At 37.5% G+C, this 20,399-nt stretch overlaps 1 protein-coding gene across 1 annotated transcript in view; it reads left to right on the top strand.

The window, feature by feature from the left end:
- Positions 1–262: 262 nt before the first annotated feature.
- LOC104138509 (GTP-binding protein Rit2) overlaps positions 263–20,399 on the top strand; it is a 184,439-nt gene continuing 164,302 nt past the window's right edge. Inside the window, exon 1 of the mRNA XM_009666151.2 lies at positions 263–647. Within this exon, the coding sequence (XP_009664446.1) occupies positions 545–647 (103 nt within the window). The 5' untranslated portion in view covers positions 263–544. The remainder of the gene's footprint in view (positions 648–20,399) is intronic.

Raw genomic sequence — 20,399 nt, 5'->3', positions numbered from 1 at the left:
AGTTATTTCTGTTTTGCTTATAATTGTATTAAATGTAAATCTAACAAACTTGATGAACATAGGATAAATAGCTCCAAGGTGGCAAGGAGGTTATCTGGTAATGTTTTATTATTGTTTAAAATTCAAGCAAATGCTACATGGAATAACATGCATCATAATTAAGAAATGTGATCTATTTTCTTTTTCCGAAGGCTCTGCTCAATTTGATTCAAATGACACTGCAACACCCAGAGGTACCAGGGCTCCTGAGCCTCACAAAACTGCTTCTGTCCAGGAAGAGAAACACAGAGAATGATACAGAGCTGGGAGGGGGCAGAGAAAGATTTTTATTGGAAGCTGTTAAAGTGGTTGCTATGAGACCTTTTCCAGCTAACACAGGCACAGCAGCGAGTGTGAGGCTGATAATTCGTACCTCTTATATTATACCTTTCCTGTACGCTTTTTTTTTTTTTAAACATAGCTTTTATAGTTGTTTAAGACCAGAGCAAGCACCTGTCAGTTGCTTTTTTCTTCCCTTCTGCTCTCTTCTATTGCCTCGTGCAAGATGGAGCTAGAAAATGAAATGATCAGCTCCTCCAGCAATTCTTCAGCAGGCTCCAGAGAGTACAAGGTGGTGATGCTAGGAGCAGGAGGAGTTGGCAAAAGCGGTAAGTTTCAGCAACAACATTTTGGGGCAGAAAGGGTGAACTGGGAGAGTAAAGTTCAAAGAACAGGAATGGTTTTGTGAGGGCTCTGTTTGCTGCACATGGCTTGGATAAGAGTCTATAACTGGTGACTGGGGCAATGAGTCAGCTTAATTTGTTACAGAGTGAAATATTAAGCCTTAAGTATTATAAGCCTTTTTTATTGCATTTTTTTTTGCAAAACCAACCTTAGCTCTGTTGGCTATGAGGAAAGAGTAGTCGACTTGCTGCTGTTAGTGTAATGCTTGGTTTGGCCAGCAGTCATGTCACTGTAACACTTTGTAAGGGGTGATGGTTTGCTGGATAGTGTGAATATAACTTGTTGGCCTGCCAGTCCTGCCCAGAGAGAGATGAAACTAACTGCAAAGTCAGCTCTGCAGTGCAAAGTGAGGAGGATGCCTGCCGTGGTTATGTTTTCTTCTCCACATCTTTTGTTGACTTTTTTGCTGAGTGTCAGTATAGCTCAGCTGATGTTAGTCTCCCCTGCTGTCTGGACAGTTATAGCATGCATATCTGAGTTTCACCTCAGGCAATAAGGTAGATTTGCAGCATATTTTAATATCACTGTTCAGTGCTGCCAAGATACACTATTGTCTGACAATGGTATCTCTTCAGAGGAGTTATTATTTTCTCTGGACAATGTTTTCTTTTTTCCAGATACGATCACCTTTTGATTTATTCTCTGTGACACTAGCATTCCTTGTTCTCAAAAAGTCTTTGCTGAGCATGCAGTGTCTGTCTCAGTAGCCAGTATATTGAGCTGGCCATGCAACAAACCTGTAATTACATCTTCTGGAAATTAAAAAAAAAAAAAAAAAAAAAAGAAAGAAAGAAAAAGAAGAAAAGAAGGTAGTATAATACATCAACCTAGATTCCACACAAGTTTCAGGTCAGGCAGGATAAATTAACTGTAACACTAAACTAGGGTAATTGCTCAAACAAATTTTGTTACCTATTCAAACAACAAGACCAGGTATAGGTGCAAAATTCTAGCTGTTGGGAGTAGATATAATTTCCTCTAAATATTCATAATCTCTATTTTCTTGTTATGTTCAGCTTCAGGTTCAGGGTCTTTCAGTGAAAGCTATTTCCTCTCAGTATTATCTTACCAAGCAAACAATACTTGAACAGATGTTATTCTATGATCACTGTATAGAATGAGGGAGAAGAAAATATTGGTTAACTCAGAGTAACTTTCTGCAATTTCAAATTAACTTATCCATGGTAAAGCAGATATCCAGGATGTGTCAGCTGGAACTTTCAGCAAAATGTCACTTATCTTGCTTTTTTTTTTTTTTCCTGAGTGCATCCAAAAGATGGCAGCAATTTTTTCCAAACATATTCTTGTAAGAAATATATCATTTTGAAGACTCATTCAATGAAAAAAAAAAGACGACACTACAAACTATGCTATACTCACAGTATAATTATATAATTGAATCACGAGGCACACATTTTGTGTACACACTGGAGAAACTTTAGCATTTCTGTTTAAGAGTTTTAAAGCACAAATGAAGTTTATTCAAATCTCCTTGGTCAGAAAAGTAGCTGATCATTCCATTTGAATAAAACCTTCAAAGCTGTGGATTATGCAATGCAATGCACCTCTCCAAAGCTGAGAAAGACCAGGTGATTGTTCAAGAATACCTGAGTATCTATGTGGTCTGGAGAAACAAAATGGCATGATGTGAGTAGTTGTAACATGCAGTGAGATTAAAGAAAAGCTTCTGTGATAAACTATGTGAAAAAAAAATGCAATCGAGTAACAAGAGACTGGAAGAAATGGCATCATCTACTGACTGTGAGCTTCCAATGTGCTTTGGGCTTGAAATATTTCAGTAGAATGCTAAAATAGTCCAAATGATAGAATTTCAATAGGAAAAAGGAAGAATTAGTGTCATTTTATAAATCATAAATTCGTTTTGACTGTTGTTTAGGCAGGGGTAATTTAAACTAGATTAAAAGCAGAAAAAGTCCTAGATGACTACTGTCCTTTTCCAAGATTCTTGGATTCTAAGTTTCTCCTTGCCCCTAATGATCAAGATTCACTCTGTCCAGGAAATTACAAGTCTAACCATAAAAACAAGGTCAGGGTAGAATAGGGATGAGAGATAAAAAATAGTTTAATTTTCAACACGGAGTTTGCAGGATGATATATTGATAATACCCTGGCTTTCTTCTCCTTCCTTCTCCCTCCTCCCTCCCTTTCTCTAAAGCAGGAAAAAAAGTAATAACAGCTGGAGGTGAGTTGCTGAGTGGGAAGCTTCTTTTGGATGAAAGCCTTTCAGGTCCTCCTTTTGCTCAGTATTAAATAATTCATGTTTGGGAAGAATTTTCCTTAAGAATCAAGCAGTAGAATTGTTGGAAGATTTAGCCTGAATGCAGTTCATTTCTTGGGATCCCCTTGGCAATTTATTCTTCTATTTCTTACTCTCTTCTGCTCGCTCCCTGTGGCAGTTTCTACTGTATGTCTTGAGGTCTTTGTACTGAAAACTGCGCACTCATTTTAACAGAGCTAAGGGTGGTGATCGTATATAAAGAGTGTGGAGAGGAGGGAATAAGAAAAGGAAAATCAAGAATGAAAGTTCTTGTGACCTTGATATTTATTAAATATTTGCTTTGGGTTTCAGACTTGTTCCTTGTGTTCTGTATTCCAAGATGACAGATAACCCAGGAGGACGCTCAGTCTCATGTTATTTGGGCTATTCAGTGTAGTAAAGTTTCACAAGAATTGATAATCAGAAGATACACTGAGAACATCCACATCTGATACCCACCACACTCAGAATACTCAGAATAATGATGTATAAACTGCTAATGGTTTAAGAATTGTGGCTTAAAGGTCCTCCTATTTCAAACTTAGTTCCAGAAGAAAAACTTTGCCTCTTATTTTACAGAAGAGAAAAAAAGTGTGCTTCTGAACAAACAGGTAATAGTGATGTTTAATTAAAATGTACAAAGCTATATGGCTGGGGAAGTGATTTCTGTATCTCGTAATTATAGATTATAGATTCCCTAGAATGAGTTATCCCTTCAAAGAGTTCTGAAAATAGAATTATTTTCGTTTTCAGAGCAATATGCTAATTTATTACTTTGTGTGGGCTGTGGCAGACATCAAGCACTTTGCCATAGCTTTGATGCAAGATAAGACCAAAATAAGGATCTAACCAGGAATAGAAATAAAATAAAATAAAATAAAATAAAATAAAATAAAATAAAATAAACAAAGCAAACACTGAAGTCCACTTGGAACAAAAAGTAAATTTTCTACTAACTTTCATTTGGTTATAATCAAATTATAATCCATACTAAAATTGCACATCTATAATACTGTACTTATACATATCTTTAATCTGAAAAAAAAAAAGGAGAGATTTTGACATTAGATCTTCTCTATTTTGTTGACAAATCTCAGGTCAGTTCAATACTCTTCAGACATACCCTAAATTGACTGGCAAGGTATAAACCCTAACAGTCTTTGTGGTTTTGAAACAGGTTTTGCTTATAAGTACCTTCAGATCTCTGGAGATTGAACCTAGTATTTTCATCATCTCTAGGCAAATAATGCAGCACAAACTACTGAGCTTGGCTATGTTTTTCAATGTTACAAAAAGAAACACAAAATAGTCTCTAAATCCTGAGGCCGTTCATTGCTGGCTTATATTTAGCAACACTAATTACACTAATAACAATAATTAATTACAACACACTCTGCAAAACAGAGCAATAATTACCTGAGGAGGTTGTACAGTGACTACCAAAAAGAAAAAAAAACAAATTGATGTTCCTGGACACGTGAATAAAATGGAAAATCTCTGTCTCAGGAGGAACTGTTATTACCAAGGTACCATCCTTCAAGTACACATCAGATTGCTTCATAAACTAACTGTACTTTCTTCTACTTTCCTGAATGAAAATGATGTTCTATTTTATTTCTAATGCTATTTAAAGTTGATTCACTTATGGGTAAAGAGATCTATTGTTACTCCTGAGAACTGGAATTAGATATTTATCCATAGAACAGGTAGAGGACAGATGCAAAATGAACTTCATGCTACCTGTCCTAAGAAAGTTGCATTTCAGATGAGAAAGGATTTATTAAAAAATTCAAAAAAATAACCATTTTTTGTTTCTAGAAAATTATTTTTTACTTTAGAGAAAATGTACCTTTTCACAGGATTTATTTCTCAAATTGATTGCCAGTTTATTTGTTGCCACTTAAAAGATTTGAAGGGTTTGTCAAACAATTATCCTACAGATTTTTAAGCATTTTTTTTTTAGTTTTAATATAAATCTAACAGTTTAGTTTTAATATAAAATCTAATTTTAGATATATTTTCAGAGGATTCAATTTAAAAGAAAAAGGGAAAGGGAAAGGACAAGGAATTAAGAAAATGATTCTCCCACGGGTATTTGAGGAAGTGGGCAAAGAAATATATTTCTCAAGCTGATCTGAATAGAGATGGCTTGCTTCCTCCATTCATTTCCTTCATATTTTTGCTCTTGTTGCAAAAATGCCCTATTTTATGAGTGGCTCATCTCATTAATTTCAGGATCTTGTGTACAAATTGGTACCAAATGTAAGAAAACAGCAATCTTTTTTGAATTGCAGGAACTTATGTACTAAAAATTGGGTTAATCCTTAGTTTTCTTTTGTTTACATGATCAATTGCCTTTTTTTTTTTTTTTGTACTGGTTCTGCTTATTCTGTATAAATAGAGCACATCCAGTGTCTATCAGTTTCAAGTATGTCCTCATATTAAGAGTCCCAAGTAAATAGAGAGAGCAAAGTTAGTTCTTACACCATGGAGAGCATCCTGGAGAAGTGGCCCAGTCTGTTTGTTCCTCCTTTGGAGATAAGATAGCGTATGATCCGGGCTATACTGGAAAAGGAGGAAGAGCAGAGCTAGAGATTCCTCTTACCTTGAAAGGACCATTTGGGTCTGTTGCTCTCAGTCTTCTACCATGGCAAAACTCAGCATTCTAGAACAAACTTCATAAATTGATCAAAGAGTTTCTCTCTCTTTGTTTTTTTTCTTGTCTCCCCTACCACTTAGAACACAAAGCTATGCCACAGCTTCACTGCTTTAGTTAAATCTTTCCTTGTGCAATTTCTGTCTAATATTAGTGTATAGATAATGTATTGTACTTATACTAGTTTTATCTGTTCATGTGAGCATAAATGATTGTGGATCTCTCATCACGTGCTTCAGGAACCATAAGACATAGCACAATAACTTCCATGTTAAATTAATATCTATTTTTCAGGTATGCTGGATCACAATGATCTTTGATGCACTTAAGGAACATATTGATTGATGCTATTCAAAGTACATATGATATAAAATGTACTCAGAATAATATTACGGTTGTGATAAATCTTTCATGTGATGAATTTGAGGCTGTTCTGTCCTGCACAGACCAGCGTGCAGGGTCACTCACACTTTTTAGCCAGTTTTGCATTAGTATATTAACAATTTTGGCAATGACTGACTTTTCTAAGTGGAAAGCAACTGCCTGTCTATGGATGCTTTTGTGAAAAACACAAATTCTTGCTTATCACAAAATCCTTTGTCTTCTGTCTTTTCCCCAGCCAGCACATTCTCCTTTGCTTACCTGCTGGGGGAACATATTGGCATCATAGTCATGAAATATCAACTAACTTCAGCTTAGACTGTAACTGAACTGTGACTTTACCAGCTTTGGATTGAAGCAATTCCTTTAAGCTTTATAATAAACCATGAGAAGTCTAATTGCAATGATTACAGTGTGATGTTACTATTCAGCTTCCTCAATTGCTTTTGACATCCTCCATGAGCTGACTCAACTCACCATCCCGTGAGAAAATTCCTTCTCCCCTAAAGAAGAGGAAAGTTTTCTTCTGGGTTCTACTGAAAGGATATGAAACACATCAGAGCCAGCATATGCCAGGGGAGGTTGGAGAAGGGAGATCAAACGTTATTTACATCATTTAGTGGACGTGAGATTTTAGGATTGGTTCAGCTGTATTTGGAGCTGCAGTTTTAATCGTGGTCAGGAACAGCCATGCAATATCCCTGCTGAGCTACTGATATCAGATAGCAAGGGACTGGGAACACAGAATTTCTTAGGGGATATTTCTGTGATTAATAAATGCATCCCACTGAAGAGAAAAGTTTGTTCCCTCTTCATCCTCTATCTGAAAAGGGTAATTTGAATTTTTAAGGCCAAATAGAAATTAAGATCCTAGAAATTACAGGGAAATAATTAAGTAAAATATACTCATATTCAAATGATGAAAAAGGAATTAAAAATTGGGCAGGAAGAAAAGAAAGCATCTGTTTGTTGACCAAGGAAAAACTTTCCTGTTTAGTAATGGTTTTGAAAGCATAAGGATATATAACAGTTAAGTTGATATGTTAATTCCCTTGGTCATAATACTGACCTTAGCCTGTGTTCAGCTGTGACCTGATGTGGAAGTTTCAATGCAAGGCTGAGAAGGGAAAAGAGGACATAGAATAATGCTAGCAATGATACAACCTAAAAGACAGACTACTTCTTGACAGTTTTGTATCCATGCAGAAAATGTCCTGCCTGAGCAGTATCAGTTTTGTAGCTAAGTCCCTTGTGGCTGGGATGATGTAAGCTGGGAATTACAGTCACTGTAATGAAGAGTTACAAATTTTGTAATGAGAGTGATGGTGGAGTAGGCTGTATTTTCTCCACGAATAAAAGGATTGTACAGAAGGCCCACTGAAGCCAGACAACCTCATCCTTCGGTACGTACAACTTACAGAGTTTTTCTCGTAAACTGGGCTAGGCACTGGCAAATTTACAGATGTGGAGTACTGATATATCTGTGATCTTTGATAGCAAACTGTTCTGATTTTTCAATTACCTTCATAGATAGGATATTGCATTTATTTCAAGCTTGATTTTGGGTAATTTTAACTTCTAGCCATTTTAGCTTATCATTCCTTTGTTAACAAGATTGAAAAGCAACCTCTTCTCTTACTTTTCTGTCTGTCAGTACCAGTAGGCAATGATCAGGTCACCCCTTGGCCTTCTCTTCAATAGACTGAGCGTCTGAAACATCATTTGACACAGCTTATTTTCCTGCTGAGACCATTTTGTAAGCTTAATTTGAGTGCCGTATCATTTCCACATCAAATTCTAAATGTGAATTCCAAAAACTGACATGCTGTCTATTAGTGATCTTACTAGAATCAGGATCGCTTGCTGGTTTCTACTTATGTAGTCCTTTTTTGTTCTTCTAGGAATAACATGGGCTCTTTTTGTTCAAGTGTAATTCATAGCAATCACATAAATATAACCCAAATAACCCTTCAGTCTTTTACTCTTTCCTCCAGTGCATTTCCCCCATCTATATTGCCACTTCTCTGGTGGTGATAACCTGAATTCTGCATTTCCATATGCATTATTATGTTTTGGAAGTATTTTGCTACGTTGTGACCATTGAAGCAGATGATTCAAATCATTCTGTACATCTCCAATATTCCTTGTTTGTCTTTAGTGTGTTAGTTATCCACTTGGCAGGATTAAACACATTCCTTATTCGTTAATTTTCTTGACTATGGGCAAACCTAGTGGTCAGAATTATTTGCCCTGGGCAAATAAGCTAAAGATGTTGTAATTATTTTGGCAGTTCATGTAATCCAATGACCAGTGGGGTGGAGGATTCATTTACAGCTCTTACATTTAGTAGGGTAGTTTCTGCATATGAGTACCAGCTGGTTACTGAGAATATCTGCAGTTCTAGTTCCTTCAATACCAGAATCAGTCTGATAAATAGGAAAAAACTCAGAGAAGACCAACAGAGATGATTAAAGGATTGCAGAATGTGATTTATGATGACAAATGACTATGACTGTATTCAAATAGCTCTGTTAGCCGGTCGACCTTGTTCTTGTATTGGGTAGCTTGCGCGTGTTAAAGTGGCTTAATGTAAATGGGACTGGATGCAGCTGTAATGTGAATGGTTGATCTATTCAACTTCTGCCACCATAGAATCTGGATGATGAATAAGGCTAGCAAGTGGGCTGGTCCATGTCTGTGCCACTTCAGCAAATCAAATCCTGAATGCCAAAGATCAGCAAAACAGTGCCAATATGGGACAGGGAAAGGCATGATATATGAAGGTTATAAATACCAAGAAGATCTTTTGGCAGGAATTTGAGGAGGAAAGAGACCAAAATTACTGGTGGAGAGTAATGAATTAAGTGATAAAATTAAACTTTAAATATATAGTTGTCGTACAATTACATATGTAGAATATATGTAATTATTTACATATTTATAAGTATTAGATATACTGTGGAATTAGAATGTAGAATTCCTACACTTAGATACGCATGGGATCTTCAGGCACTTACTTCCTTTGGTTACTAAGAGCAGTATGTGTCCTTAAACATTTGCTTAAAAGGACGATGGAGTAGACTGTGGAATAGTCTTTGAAGGGAAGAGGATGGTGACAGTTGTTTTAGTTTAATTATTATATACTAAATTAAGGCAGAACAATACATTCTAGAGATTGACCATGATGGGCAACTACATCTGAGCAAAGACATGTTTACAATCTTCAATATCTCTTATAGAGGAGAAGGAATGCTGTCATCCTTCAAAATCAGGAAACGTATTAAAAAATGTCAGGACTTGGCTGAGCCATCTTCACTAAGCTACTATGACTAAGCTACTGTTATTAGTAGTAGCACTACTAAAGCTACTAGTATGTGTGACTAGCATCTTACTTTATTTTCAAACTGCTTAAGAGACATCCTAAAGCTGCTCTCAAGGCTAGACTTGTTTATTGTGCACAGAAAAAGTCATTAATGTTACCTCACACAGAGATGAAATGCATCCTTTAGAATACAAGGGCTCCTGAAAAAAATAGAAACAAACTGAGGCAGCACCCAAATAGTCAAGACCACCTAAATTACCTATTGGGTAGTGGTACAGATGGAAAGAAGACAGATTTTTTAGCTCACCGCTAGCTAAAACTAATGACCAGGAGCCTATTCTCTGCTTGTGTTGTTCTGTTGTTGGAACTGGGATTCACTGATGCAAAATCTCCATTTAAATCTCTTCTGTTTGAACTGTGATGTCAAGTGATTATAACACATGGAAGGTTATAGCAATGAATCTGCTTTTCATGCCCAGATTTATTCCAGGAGGGTTTCACTTATACAGAGAGCATTTCAGTAAGAATTATACTGCGCTGCTTTTCTCATTCATACTGATTGCTATTAAGAGATAGGAAACCTTTTAGGCTGTTCCCTGACAACAGGAATTGAACTATCAAGGATCCTCTCAGCTTCAACCAAACACAAAACTGCCATTTGAAACACCCAGATCCAGGTCTCAAATAAGGGAACAAGCACTGTTTCATGACAATGACTGGGCATTGTTGTTATCTTTCCTGTAAACAATCTGTTGAGGCAGCCACAGGAACTGTGTTTCCATTCCAAGCCATCCCTGCTGCTGAGCTGAGCCATCTGCAGCATTCGTCACATGCTATGAGATGAAATCCATTAGGGATACTCTTTAAAGTACAATTAGGAAAGTGTTTTTTTTTTTTTTTTTACTGTTGCTGCTTTCATCTCTTCTCCTTCAGTGTTTTCCATTTAATATCCCATCATCTCTGCACTAATCCTTTTCCACTTTTAATTTGTTCTTTGACTTTAATTAGTCTACCTTTATGCCTGCCAGCCTTTCTGATTTTTAACTTTCAAATATAAAGAGAAGCAAGAAGACTCATCATACTCACACAGCTCCACTGACAGATATTAAAAGTTATTAGAGCACAGTACAGGGTTTCAGTTTCTCAGGTCTTTCTGTCTTGGGAAGACACTTTGCTATAAGCTAAAGCCATTTGCTAACACATTACCCACTCACAAATCCGATCCTACTAGAGACTAAAATGGCTAAAACCATTTCATTTCAAGTTGTCAGGAAAATACCCAAAAGAAGGGGAGAAAAGAAAATCGAATTTGTGTAAAAGAATATTTTAGGAGTTGCTAAGTTGGGCTATTGTGATGCTGGCTTCCGAAAGATGTATGAGTTCAAGTCTATTACCTATTGTAAAGCAGTGCGTTCTCTAGCTTTTCGCTTACTTATTAAAAAGGAGAAAAAGTTGGATCCACAAATATTTTTAAATTTTAAACAATGACTCTCATAATGTTTTGCTCAATAAAAGCTATGATCAAACAGCTGCGAGACTGATGCCCCTGGTTTTACCCTAGCTTACATTGACTACAGTTATGAGAAAAGCTGTCATTTAACTTCTTTCCTTGCAATATGTTTGAAATGCTGTGGAGTTTTGTAATTCTGCCTTGTCCATTTGCAGAGTGTAAAATAAAGGAAACCTAGCTGAAATTCATATTCTCTATCAGATCTTGTGATTCCTTCCTTTAAGAGCTTTTCATCACTAGCCTACCAGTCAGATAACAGCTCATTCTGTCATACTGAACTGCTGCCTGCTGATCAGGATCTGCAACATCTTCATAGAAACTTCTGTTTAGAAGTCTGAAAAGTATGCACCGTTGTTTCAGATTTCTATGCAGAGTGTTCAAGACTAGAAGTAAATATTGTCAAATCCTTTATTGTTTTAAGTCACTAAAGTAGTTTCTTAAATCATGCAGAATGTGAGGCAGGATCTAAAGTTTCCCCTTTCCTTCTCTTTTATTTTAAACTATCTTAAATAGAAATGATGTTCCTTTCTCTCTCAGCTTGACTAGAAACTAATCATTAGGCATTTTCTGTGCAGTAAAATAATCATATTTGAGTCTGTTGGTGAGGTGGGCATTTGTTCATTCACATACAAGGCCCAAGAGTCTGCCAGAGGTCTGCTTCTTACAACATCTAATGTAGATTGCTTCTCCGTACAGCCAAAGAATGTGTTCCTGTGCTTTATGAGGTCTCCTTGCAGTTGTAGTTCTACTCTAGATACATTTTCCTTCTGTACTGGGAATAGAGGAGAAGAAAGAGCAACCTATCTTAATAATCAGGTGGTCCCATGAGCTGCAGAAGCTTATTTTCCTATGACTTTCTTTCATTTACGGTAGTTGCCTTTGTTAATTTTACGGTTTCTAATAATAGCTATGAATTTGCACCATAATCTCTGTTTCTCAGTGGGAACTCTCTTTACTGATCTGTTTTTATGAAAGTTGAGTCAAAGTACCATTTTTGAAATCTCTTCTGTATAAAATTTGACCGAGATTTTAAAAAGTTATTAGTTGTCTGACATAACAACAAGCAATACATTCACATAAATCTCCACTCTTCAGAAAACGGGCTCAAAACGGCAGTCAGCTGGGATATTCAAGGGTGGAAGAGTGGATGGAAAAAAAAAAGAAAATAGAAGATACAAAAGAAAAGCTCAGCAGTGGGAAGAGGGAATGGAGCAGAAGTGAACAGCTGAGAATAGAGAAAAAGAACTTAGGAAAAAGGGTAGAGGAAAAAGGTTAAGAGAACGCTGGACAAAGGTGACTAAAAATGGTAAAGGAGTAATGGGATAGAAGAAGAGAGGGAGTAATTATCCTATAAAGAGTATTGATTTCAGGTTTTCTCTTTTCATTGTGCTTGTCCCGTTAGATGCTGCTTGCCCACTGTTACACCCCAACATCTCCTGCAGGTACTGGTGGCCAAAGAGTATACAGGGGTCATGCTAGTGCATTTCTCTCCTGCTGCTGTGACTTCTTATCCTATGTTTCTCATCCACTGATTTTCCAGGGTAGGAAGCCGGAGAGGCATCAGCACAACTCTTCCTGTCACGGCCCTTTCTTTCCAACCCTTCAGGTGCTGTGAAACAGCTTGCCACAGGTATAAGCAAGGCTACATGGATACGGGATGCTAAAGCAGTGCTTCTCCTATGTGTAGTTATTACGAGCCGCAGAACTGAGAGGAGTTTGTGGGCCCCAACCCTAGCAATATCCATCATCCTCTGAAACCAGTGGGAGGCTCAGCATTTGCCACTCTTCTCTGTCCTTTGAAGAATTAAATCCTTCTGCACCCCAGACCCACAGACAAAATAACGAATCACAGTGGTAATGGAAATACATGTCACTCCATACTGGGAAATAAAAATAGGGTCTGTTTTTCCCCAAACTGGGAAAAATGTCAAGATACCAAGGAAAAATGCATGTATTTCTCAATGTATTTTCTCTTAGTGACTCAGTTGTTATGTTCACTCTCATTCCCTTAGCTTTTGTTTGACTTCACACTTGTCTGTGAACAAACAACTACCTCCCTTGTATTCAAATGTGGACAAATGGCTGTAGGAGGAGGAAGCAAAACAAAGTGCCAGTGACTATAAACATTTCTAAATACATATTTCTCTGAAACATATTTAAATAAGATTTATTTAAGGGTGAAATTAACGCACATTTTCAGTTTTTAATGTAAAGAAAGTTATTAGCCACTGACATGTTATTCAAGGAAGAACTGCAGAAAGCTCTGCCAAACCCAGTGAGATAACCACTTTCTACTGATTGACAGTGACAGTATATTTAAAAACAGAATTATTTGGTGGTTGAAAGCTTTCATTCCTCAATGTCATCTGCCTAAAAAGAACTATGGATCAATCTACTTTGTTAAGCTATGTTGTTTGTTTCTAAAGCGTCACTGTCCCTGTTGGATGAGTATTAGTATTTTAAGTTTCAAATATTAAAGTGATTTGGGTTGTTGAGGTGCTTTAGGGTGGCATACCCTCAAAGTGGATAACAGGCTTCCGAATTAAGGTTTTTTTTTTTTTTTTGTCCTGTAAGCAGCAAAAAATGTAGAAATTGGAATTGTTATTCCAAGGAATTTTTAACTATTCCTTTTCTGACTTTGAGTGTCTCTAATGAAATTGATACAAATTGTAGGCAGTGAATACTTTATAGTATTGGAACTCTTGGCAAAATCTTTTGCACCACTGATGTTAACCCATCCATGACAAATAGCAGAACTTGGAGTGGAAACACGTTAGATGATAGGCTATAGTGGATGAGATCACTCAGATAATGACCGAGGTATGTAGAACACTGAACAACCTGCATTATGATGAACATTCCCAAGAGTATCAAAGGCTTCCCTGGCTCACAGATCAAGTTCAATGCAATGGAAAAATACCCTGAATAATTATTTTCATGTTTAGTGCATAACCTGTTGATAAAAAATCATTAAAGGGTTCATGGTAGAACTATTCACGCTTGCTTCTGAGTTCAAATTCCTTCCTTCCTCCCTCCCACTTTTCTCCTTTTTTTTTCCTGTAGATTCTCAGTTTAAGCATATGGTAGAATTTATGAGGGATGTGGTAAATGTAAAACACCACCTGTTTATTGTTAGTCCAGTGTGTGAAGTCCATGCTATTTTTCATAATCCTTTTTATCTTCCTCATAAACTTACTTTAAGTGTATTGCCTGTTAATAAAATGTTTTATCAGGAATATGGCAGTGCTGAAGAGCTTAGACTGACACACTGTTGTGAAATAATTTTTCTGTTCTCACTTTAAATTTTTCATATAATTTATTCCTATATTTATTTTAATTTCAGGACATTTAGCACAGTGTTAAAAATTTACCTATCAATCAGCTGAGCCTTCTGTCTTCAGAGCCATTTCTAGTTAAACTGATAACCAAATACATATTTGTTTATGTTAGCATTAGAAAACCAAGATAGGAGGGGCCTTATTTGTTCCATCAGTGTCTTCTCTGTCATATCTGTTCAGCTCAGTGATTATTGCCAGTATTGTGGAGTTTATAAGAGCTGAAATGCAATTTGTGTTCGGTGCTGCCTCATATACGACAAAGAAAACTGGCAGCTTAATGCAAACTCTTAGCTTGACCTTAGCGGTAGAGCAGAAAGAGCACGGGTCTTTTTTCTAATTGTAAGACTTCCATCTAGATTAACACATCTTAATGGAGAAGCCATTCATACAGGAATGGATGGGGAGGGGAGATAAACTGGGAAAAATCATGCAGTGGAGGAAAGAAATATGCATTTGTTTCTAACCATCTCTTTGAAATGACCGTAGACTACCTTGACCCCTATTTTCCGTCCTACCATCTCAAATACTGGAGTTAAAATAGTTAAGGCAATACGTGATTAAATGGGGTGGAGCAGAGAGCAGGGAAGAGGTAGGAATTGCACCAATAATTTTTGTAGGACTGGGACAAGTATCAAATAATCCTGAGTCCAGCAGATGTTATAACAGGATTTGAAGGACAAAGAACCTCAGAAGTATATGTAGTTTGATACATTCTGGAAGGGAATACTTGACATGATAAATGCCACTCTGGGTTACAAAAAGTTTAGAACATAAGTCTTTGGGTAAGCAGTTTGTTTATAGTCTCATAGAGGCTGAAGGGAGATTTAATTACTATTTGTGGTTTGTGTCTGCAACACCATGTTTATATCATGTTTTAGCTGCATGGTGGTACTGCCACGTTCTAGTGTTTTGTTGAGTTACCGCTGGGGGCCACAAAGCCAGTGGAGGCCTTCATCTTTTTCTTTCTAGTTTCTTTTTGTTAATTAATTTGGCTGATGAAAAGCTATCCATTGTTACTTTGCTTCCTCACTTTTCTTATCTTAAGTATCTGAGGTGTAATCTAACTACAGATGGATGTTTCAGGGCCCAAAGGCACTTCTACATGCACCTTGAACATATAGAATTTACAGTTTACTGTAGGCCATCTCTGCAGTGCACACACAATAGGTTAGACATATCTGAAAAGTGCCAGTCAAGCTGTCTCACATGTTTCTGGGGAGTACCAGGACTGAATCCAGCTGAGTTGTAAGGTTGGCACTGGCAATTCTTGAAGGTGTTCTCACTCAAGAGGAAGTTTATGACATGCTACTTCTTTACAGTTGAACAGAGGAATGCCATATTTATAGCATTGTTGAATCAGTATAGGCAAAAGATGGGTCAATATCCCTACCGTTCACTGCCACTGCTGAAGTACCTATAGTTCTAAGGAGATTTAAATTTTGAACTGTCTTTCCTGTAAGGGATCTTGTAAAGCCCATGCTGCTGGCCAGCACCAGTCAGTACTGCAGACTTCTGCATCACAACTTCAGTTCTCAGTCTCAGAGATCTCCCCACAGCACAGTATTTGGAAGGTGCTCTGGGAAGACAAACACCTTTTGAAGTCAAAGACTATTTAGTTCAGCTGAATAGTTCTGTTACAGCTCAGTAACTCTGAGCCAATATCAACCATGTGCAGAAATCAGCCACAGCGGAACATACCTGAGACAACAGAGGGGGGTCAGCATCAGTCTGTAAAGCTATTTCAGTGCCATACAGGATAGATGCTAGTAGCAGTAGTCTGATAATGCAACAGTGCTACCTCCACATGCAGCTGTAATCGTCTCTGATATGGGCTGGTATTATCAATGCCCAGGTGGTATTTCCAGATAATACTGTAACCTAGTAGATGTTTCAGTTCATACTTATTTTTAAAATCTCTGTATATATGTTTATTAGTTTTTGGACATTGAGAAGACACACAAAGTTTAGGTAAACTAATGTTTCCCTGGTAGCCATAAGTCTAAGGCTGAAATTTAATTTTCAGGTTTTGAATACACAAATAATTACCTTGTCATTTACTTACAAACAAAAAAAAAAATTGAATTTGCCCTAGCTGCATTTATATGTAACAATCAAATTTATTGGTAATATTGTGTAGCAGCTAGTGCACATGCTGGAAGAAATCTGAAAGATATTACTAGCATAATACATGATTAAATGTAAATATAAAGGCCTTTCTGGTCTAAGCATTCTATTCCCTCACAATGGAATATGGGGCCACTCTGCCACTGATTATCTAATACCAAAAACTTGCATTAGAACACAAAGTCTGAGCTCTTTTTTATAATTTTCACATCTTATACTATTTTTTGTGGTCCAGTGTATAAGGGAAATGAGAATCAGGAATCAGAGTGCTGGTGCTTCTGCACATGTCTGTGAGGGAATCACCTCATCTCACTGCTTCTGTTTCTCATCCCTAAAATGAAAACAAAGATATTTGCCTTCCTTTGCAGTAAGCGTTTTGGCATTCAAATGGAGAATACTCTTTTAAAGCTATTTAATATTATACCTTAATAGATACTCAACCCCCAAAGGTTTGAGTGCAGCATAGTTCACAGAATCACAGAATCACAGAATGGTTGAGGTTGGAAGGGACCTCTGGAGATCATCTAGTCCAACCTCCCTGTTCAAGCAGGGTCACCTAGAGCATATTGCCCAGGGTCACATCCAGACGGCTTTTGAATATCTCCAGGGAAGGAGACTCCACCACCTCTCTGGGCAACCTGTTCCAATGCTCTGTCACCCTCACAGTCAAGAAGTTTTTTCTCAGCTTCAGATGGAACTGCCTGTGGTTCAGTTTCTGCCCATTGCCTCTTGTCCTGTTGCTGGGCACCACGGAGAAGAGGCTGGCCTCATCCTCTTGACACTCCCCCTTCAGATACTTGTACACGTTGATGAGATCCCCTCTCAATCTTCTCTTCTCCAGGCTGAACAGGCCCAGCTCTTGCAGTCTTTCTTCCTAGGAGAGATGCTCCAGCCCTCTAATCATCTTGGTAGCCCTCCGCTGGACTCTCTCCAGGAGTGCCACGTCTCTCTTGTCCTGGGGAGCCCAGAACTGGACACAGTACTCCAGGTGAGGCCTCCCCAGGGCTGAGTAGAGGGGCAGGATCACCTCCCTCGACCTGCTGGCAACACTCTGCCTAATGCACCCCAGGAGACCATTGGCCTTCTTGGCCACAAGGGCACGTTGCTGCCTCGTGGTTATCTTGTCCACCAGCACTCCCAGGTCCTTCTCGGCAGAGCTACTTTCCAGCAGGTCAACCCCCAGCCTGTACTGATGCCTGGGGTTATTCCTCCCTAGGTGCAGTTCCCTGCACTTGCCTTTGTTGAACGTCAGGAGGTTCCTCTCTGCCCAACTCTCCAGCCTGTCCAGGTCTCTCTGAATGGCAGCACAGCCTTCTTTGAACTTTATCCAGCAATTTATTTAGAGTTCATACTATCTCAATAATATTCTAAGCAGGAAGATAAGTTCTATAAAGATGTCACAACTAGATCTAATGATTAAAGGAAAGAGAATCTATAATATGTTCTGGTAAACTAAGCAATCAGTGAAATCACTGTGTATCTCCTCAAACAGAAGAGGGACTATGAATCCCTACTTGCTCCAGCTATTGAATTTGTGAGGAAACATGGGCAGCTTTCTCTTGGCCATATTTTAGGTGGGGCCCAATATTTTTCCTGTTCAGTGAGAATTTTTCGCAAATTGGAACTCTGAAAGATAAAATGATAGTTTATTTTAAACTTTGGTAGGCTTAAATGTGAAAGACCTAGCCAGCCCTGGGAATTCTCAGAAACGGGAGACGTTGTGGGGATAAATTTAGGTACAATCGTCTTGCTTAATTTTAGCTTCTGAAAATGTTACCTGAGTCTAGAGGTGTAGGATCCTGCTATAGTAAGCAGAAAGAGATAAACAATGCTGGAGTACATATTGCTGTTTTTTTTTTTTTTGTTTGTTTGTTTTTCTGAAAGACACCTAGATGCCTGGCTGCATTTGATATCCTTGCAGTTAGTTGGTGAAGGATAGGTGAGAATAACCAGAATTCAGATTTCGGTAGGATAAGCAGTAATTGATGTGGAGAGTTTTTAAAGGTGATAAATTGTGAACTTCCGTACTAGTTCATGTTACTGCAGAATTTATGAATAATTGCTCTTTTGATATAGAATGTATATGATCATTCCATTTAAATTTGATCTGAAGATATTTTTTCTCTATTAAAACTATCTATAAGGTATTTCTAACTTCCTTGAGTTCTGATGATAATAAAACAGGTAATATTTCAAACTATTATTTCAGAAGATGAGGGCAAATTGTATTTGGCACTTTTTTCTTCAGAAAAAGTAAATACTGACTGTATGTGATGCAACATGCTACTTAAGAGGACAAGGGAGTGGTAAAAATGATACAAAACTTTCATTCTCCTTTCTAGGAGTCTTATTTCTGGGAGGGGGAATATGAACCTAAATGAATTCTGCATGCCTCTTCTGGGAAGTAACAGCAGTTTCATTTCAGAGTCTATCATCCATACTAAGTCACTTGTCTAAATGTTTAATACTCCCCTTTAACAGAAAATGTGTAGCCAGTGCAGGGATTACTGTTGCAGGTGTCTTCCTCAGGCCTTAATCCACTGCAAATGTGAGACTATTTCCGTCCCCGGTCTAAACAGCTTGTTTATTTCAGCTAAAGCAAACTCATGAATTTAGCTTTGGAATACCCTAGTTTAATACCAGTAGTGGTCAATACAGTAGCTTTCACACGCTCAAGACGTGAAGCCTCCTTTTGTATGCCTATTGTTTCACTTTTCTTAATGCAGATTTGATTTCTGACATTTTTATTTTCAATGAAGAAAACAGTAAGCAATTACTGTTTTCCTGGAATCTTTATTTTTTCATCCTTTTTCCAACTGAAACAATTTAGCTTCTACATATGGTACACTTGTGAATCAGTTGTTAATTATAGAGCTCTAATCTTATCTGCTCTTAGTACCTTAAATTTTTGTAGAGTACTTTGCAAAGTGCTTTACAAAGTTGCTTTTATTGCAAATTTGTTTAAGGATCGCCTAAGTGAGAAGCACCATCACAGACTACATGTCCAGAAGAAATATTTCAAATCACATGGTATCTATTTTTTCTAGAAATGTAGGTAGCATTGAAGATAACTGAAAGGATGCAGGACTTTGCTTGCATTTGGGCAAAGAATTCTTATCAGATAAATACTTGATATTCATAGTTTTGCTGAAGCATGTGAAGTCAGCAGCTTCAAAATGGTGTCATCGTATTTAGAAAGTTTGGTGAAAGATGAGTCAGTGCTTCATGGAGCAGACACCTCTTCTGACATCGGCATCACTTTGACTCCGGTGCTTCTCACTTTCACTGGCACTTGTTCCTGATTGATCTCTTGTTCTGTGCCACTTGATTCGTCGCGGTCAGTGAGCCAAGGGCATGAAAAATGCATCCCATGTCAACAAATGGTTTATAGTTTATGATATTTCTTTCCCTTTGGATTCAAGTCAATTACTTTCTCCAGAGAGCAGAAAATACATACATGTATAACAATTCTGGTATTTCTGCAGAGACAGCAAGTATAATTCCATGACTCCATTCTCCCACATAAAAGTACAGATAATGTGTTACAGAGCTGAATTACCTAAATAATGACAAAAAGTAATTGGCCTGAGGGAGAGGGCTTGCACAAAGGATACATTCTGCCCTGATGCTAAGTATCACTTAATACTAAGTACTAAATTTCCAGAAAGAGCTATAGACCTGTACACTGAACAACAATTTGCTTTTTAAGGAAACTTCCTGTTTTAAACCATTTAACTAACTTAGATAAATTCCAGCCTGTGTTGATGTCTTATACCTTTATTTATTATGATACCTACTCATCATCAGTATTAAAATTTGACCTTCTTCAAGCAGGTTGGTTCACTTCTGTGTAAACATGCAGTTAAGACCCAGTTTCCTCACCAGAATTTTCAACTAAAACAGCTGCAGTGTTATGAGCGTAGATACTTTTGAGAACCGCAGATGAGAACTTTACAAACGGCCAAAGAAATGAATGTATAGCTCCCAAGTCACAGGACAGAGTCTTAACTCCAAGGTCACCTTTTCTTTTTTAGAATAGGAGTCCAGTTTGCACATCATCAAGCCTA

This window comes from Struthio camelus, chromosome W (assembly GCF_040807025.1).
Source record: "Struthio camelus isolate bStrCam1 chromosome W, bStrCam1.hap1, whole genome shotgun sequence".
Classification (NCBI taxonomy): domain Eukaryota; kingdom Metazoa; phylum Chordata; class Aves; order Struthioniformes; family Struthionidae; genus Struthio; species Struthio camelus.
This window is presented reverse-complemented; position numbering and strand designations above follow the sequence as displayed.